General features: G+C 38.2%; 1 protein-coding gene across 2 annotated transcripts in view; it reads left to right on the forward strand.

The window, feature by feature from the left end:
• The window catches only part of LOC106473973, a 32,699-nt gene that overhangs the window by 10,057 nt on the left and 17,521 nt on the right, over nucleotides 1–5,121 (forward strand). For both annotated transcript variants that reach the window (XM_022402351.1, XM_022402350.1), the window contains exon 3: nucleotides 4,285–4,366. In XM_022402351.1, coding sequence (XP_022258059.1) covers nucleotides 4,285–4,366 — 82 coding nt within the window. The remainder of the gene's footprint in view (nucleotides 1–4,284; nucleotides 4,367–5,121) is intronic.

The following is a 5,121-nucleotide window of genomic DNA, read 5'->3' on the forward strand; positions in this document are numbered from 1 at the left end:
AGAACCACATGTTTGTTTGTGAAGTCATCTGTTACTGTTTTAAATTCATCTGAATAAACAGTCATAGTAACAGAACTACATGTTTGTTTGTGAAGTCATCTGTTACTGTTTTAAATTCACCTGAATAAACAGTCATAGTAACAAAACCACATGTTTGTTTGTGAAGTCATCTGTTACTGTTTTAAATTGATCTGAATAAACAGTCATAGTAACAAAACCACATGTTTGTTTGTGAAGTCATCTGTTACTGTTTTAAATTCATCTGAATAAACAGTCATAGTAGCAGAACTACATGTTTCTTTGTGAAGTCTGTTAACATCTAGTGCAGCTGTTTAGCTAACTTTTATTACAATTATGCATTTGTTGATAAAAACATCAGATTTGGTGAGACCAGGCACCAACGCCATATCTACACTTTACACTCTACCACCAGGCACCAACGCCATATCTACACTTTACACTCTACCACCAGGCACCAACACCATATCTACACTTTACACTCTACCATCAGGCACCAACACCATATCTACACTTTACACTCTACCATCAGGCACCAACACCATAGCTGTACACTAATCTTCACCATGAAATATCACATAAGAAACATTTTTTTAAAGTAAATATATCAACATAAGCAATACACTATTACATCCACCGTGATGATAAAATGTATATACACAATATTGGACTACTATATTAAAAACAACCTTAAATGATACATGCTGACTGTAATTATTATTATATCATGGAGCTCATTAATTATTTCACATGCAGTGGGAAGCCAATGTGTGTTATGTATACTATGTACATCAATATGGATTGAATTTTGGACACAGGTACCTGTAGAATTACATAATGATAAACAGTTTAAACTGGAGCTTTCATTCACTCACTTATGCAGTTTAAATGGAGTAAAATGTATAAGAATTACATTTTTATATTTTAAAACATGACTCACAGATCAATATATATGGTGACCACTTTGGACTCCTGAATATTTTAAACACAGATGCATTTCAAGTGCTTTCCATTATTCAATAATTAGGTATATATTACTCTAGTTAGGTAGAGTGTAAAGTGTAGATATGGCGTTGGTGCCTGGTGGTAGAGTGTAAAGTGTAGATATGGCGTTGGTGTCTGGTGGTAGAGTGTAAAGTGTAGATATGGCATTGGTGTCTGGTGGTAGAGTGTAAAGTGTAGATATGGAGTTGGTGCCTGGTGGTAGAGTGTAAAGTGTAGATATGGCGTTGGTGCCTGGTGGTAGAGTGTAAAGTGTAGATATGGTGTTGGTGCCTGGTGGTAGAGTGTAGATGTACACTAACAGTGGAGGGTGGTCAGTAAATGCACTTTATAATGTCAGACATTCAAGCTTGTGGAGGCAGCACAGCCATCCATATCACAAAGTAATCCATCCCCAACAAACTGGAAACTATGCATAATTTGTCAGGAAGACACAAACGAGCTCCTCCACTATCCAAGTCAATTAAAAGAACCAGACAAACTGACTGGATACAAGTCACTGGTTAAAAATGTAATCAGGTTCCATGATCTAGGAGAGCAACCAACAACTTTACAGTTGGCAAGGCTAGATGATGTTCATGGTGTTGAGGAAAGTCTTTCAGCCAACGACAATGCCAAATGGCATAAAACATGAATGCTGCAAATTAACAATACCATGCTGAAAAGGGCAGAAAAGAGACAACTGCAAGGCAGTGCTTGTGGAAGTAAAAATGCAGCAGGTATCTCTAAATACACCAGATCAAGGTTATCAAGCATTTCTGAAGTTGGTGTGGATTTGTGGTTTGCCTTAAAGGTGTAGCTGAGGCTACTTCCCAGCCTTCTGATGTCACCAGTACAATCATAGATGGAGCAGTTGCCATCCAAATGTTAAAGTCAGGAACTGCAAAGACATTTGATGAGAATGCTCATCCTGTGCTCATCCCCTGTGTCAAAACACAATTTCAATGAATGAAATACCTTGACCTGGTTTGGGAAAGATATGTCCCTGACAGCCTGAAAAGCACAGCCAGGGCTAAACATGGGAAGGGGGTGCATAGATGTGTCACTGGTTCTGTACCCATACCTGGAACCTGGCAGAATGTTTTGTGTGTGGATGAAAATATGAAGGAACTCTTTGATTTTCTTTCAAAGTATGTCATCAGTTCACTAAAGGAACAGGACAAGGAAGTCATAGCCACCGATGCATAGCAAGTTCTGTGTGTTCCTTGTCAAGAGGATCTTGTCTTACTGGTGCCATGCAATCTTAAAGAGGTAGACACCCACTTCTTGTTCCATGCATCATACAGCCACCAGAAGATACTCATATGCACTGTAGACACAGATATCATGGTTTCTGCCATTATGGTTTCCCAGGCATTGCCTGTCCAACTTGAGCTCTGGTTAGTCTTCAGATCAGGGAAGAGGTACCGATAACTGGCCACACATAAAACAGCTGCTGCTTTTGGCTAAGACAAATCACTTGACCTTTCAATGTTCCATGCAGTGACTGATTGTGACACTGTGCTAACCTTTGTTGGGCATGGCAAGAAAACTGCCTGGGCAGCATGGAATGCCTTGCCAGAGCTTACTGACACTCTGCTTAGTCTAGCCTCAGATCATGTGTCAGAAGAGTGCATGAGGACCATAGAGAGATTTGTTATACTCATGAATGACTGCACATGCACTGGTATCAATGAAGCCAGAAAATAGTTGTTCCCAAAGAAGAGATCACTAGCAGTAGTTCGGCCTACATACATGCACTTGAGCTACATGTCAAGTGAGCTGCCTACCAAGGTGGACACGTATGGCAGCACTCGAGCTACATGTCAAGTGAGCTGCCTACCAAGGTGGACATGTATGGCAGCACTAGAGCTACGTGTCAAGTGAGCTGCCTACCAAGGTGGACACGTGTGGCAGCACTCGAGCTATTTGTCAAGTAAGCTGCCTACCAAGGTGGACACGTATGGCAGCACTCGAGCTACATGTCAAGTGAGCTGCCTACCAAGGTGGACACGCATGGCAGCACTCGAGCTACATGTAGTGAGCTGCCTACCAAAGTGAGCACGTATGAGGCCAGATGCAGGATCCATTACCTGTGCTTTCTTCACCTTTTAACTGGAGATGAATGAAGCATGCTCCTCTGCTGTGGCTGCAAAAAGGGATGCAGCAGTCTTTGCAAGTGCAACAGAGCTGCTCTGCAATGAACTGGCCTATGCTCATGTGAAGTGCTCACAGAACTAATTATGATATCCTTCACATCATAAGAAATAGTATGGTATATGAACGATGGTGTGAATTTTCTATTTTCAGTAGTAAAATACAGCACATCACATAGCATACTGTACCCTGAATCAAGTTATATAGCTGCAACAGGTGTCAAGATAATCACTGAAAGACTCATTTACACTGTTTTCTGATGATTTTCAGAAGTGAAATACAGTACATCACATATCATACTGTACCCTGAATCAAGTTATACAGCTGCAGCAGGTGTCAAGATAATCACTGAAAGACAAATTTAGTCTGTTTTCTGGTAACTCATGATATAATTACTTGGTGATGTATCATTTTACATTTTTGCATTTTTTGCCTCTTTCTGCTTAGCTTTTCTAGACTTATATTGCCCTCTATCAGCACAAATTTTTCACTTGCCACGAACTTTGATACTCCCACTTATTTCTGCATACTGACATACAAATGATTGCACAGCAACCCTCCAGCAATAAGAGTGCTGTCAACCCCTATTGTAACTAGTGCCTTCTCTAATCTTGCAGCCCATAATCACTTCTCAATTGGCAGTCTTATTGTAAAGATGTGTAAATAAAGTAATTTTTTTCAGAAATGTAGGGTAAACTATATTTTTGGTTACTGTCTTTAGAAAATCACAAAATACTATAAATACATTTTTAAGTCACTCTCTTGCACTTTAATCAAAGGATTCAGTCACCTTTTGTTGCTGGTGGCCGGTATTAAGCCGTACAATTATGTCATTTCCCTAACGGTTGCCTAGCCTCACCTATAGTGGAGTTCGTGATTCCTTCCAATCTAAAAATAAGCACTTTGACATGTAGTTGAAATTAGCCAAATTTGATGCTTTTATTGCAAAATGCACAGTTATTTTAGCTATTCATCCCACTAATCATACAAACATTTATTTTACTCATCAGAAGTAAGCTTTTTATTTAAATTTTGAAAATGTCTGTTAATATCATTCAAGCATTTTTGTTTTTACTCACCAGAAGTACAAGATGTTTATTTAACTACAGAAAAATGACTACTTTCCAGATGTTGCAGCTAATTTTGTTCGTAAACAACTTGGAGAAGTGGGAATGAGACTAATGAGCTCATATGGACAATGTTTTGAAGAGTAAGTTATTAGTTCTAATCGTCTCCCATTCTCCATGATGAGAACAGGTTGCAGTTACAGCATTGTAATATTCATACATTTATAGTATTCTAATGTTCAAATGCCATTAATAAAGTTGTGTACTCCCCAGTAAAATGTGTGCTGGTAAATTAAGTAGGATATTTTTCATCAACAAAAGTATATTTTATTTTAAATCATATATAGCACTTACAATAAGAACAACCACTTTTTATTAAAACACAATAAAATTTCGTTTATGTTTATAAGCTGTTAAATAAAATGCTTTTTTCTTTTCATTATGTGACCTAATTTTGAGTGAAATTGTTTGTGTAAAACTCCTGACAGACATTTAAACTGTTTTAGTCTTGGTTCCTATCTAACTGTATGCTGACTCTAGGAGATAAATATGTTGGTTTGCAAAAGGTTTGTAAGAAAAAAGAAGCAACAAGCTTCATTTCGTTAAAGAATATTGTGAAACATAAATTTAGAAAATTCTTTGTTGAGGAATTTCTAAGTTGAGACAGGGTAATTTTCTTGCTTGATGCTTATGAGAGAGATGCATGTAGTCACAGGGTCTAATAAGTTTAGCACATAGTCACTGAGTATAGCAAGAAGCGTAGCATGTCGTCAAAGACTATAGCAAGAAGCTTAGCATGTCGTCACAGAGTATAGCAAGAAGTTTAGCATATTGTCACAGAGTATAGCAAGAAGCTTAGCATGTAGTCACAGAGTATAGCAAGAAGCCTAGCATGTCG

The sequence above is a fragment of the Limulus polyphemus genome, unplaced genomic scaffold, assembly GCF_000517525.1.
Source record: "Limulus polyphemus unplaced genomic scaffold, Limulus_polyphemus-2.1.2 Scaffold6690, whole genome shotgun sequence".
Taxonomy (NCBI): Eukaryota; Metazoa; Arthropoda; class Merostomata; order Xiphosura; family Limulidae; genus Limulus; species Limulus polyphemus.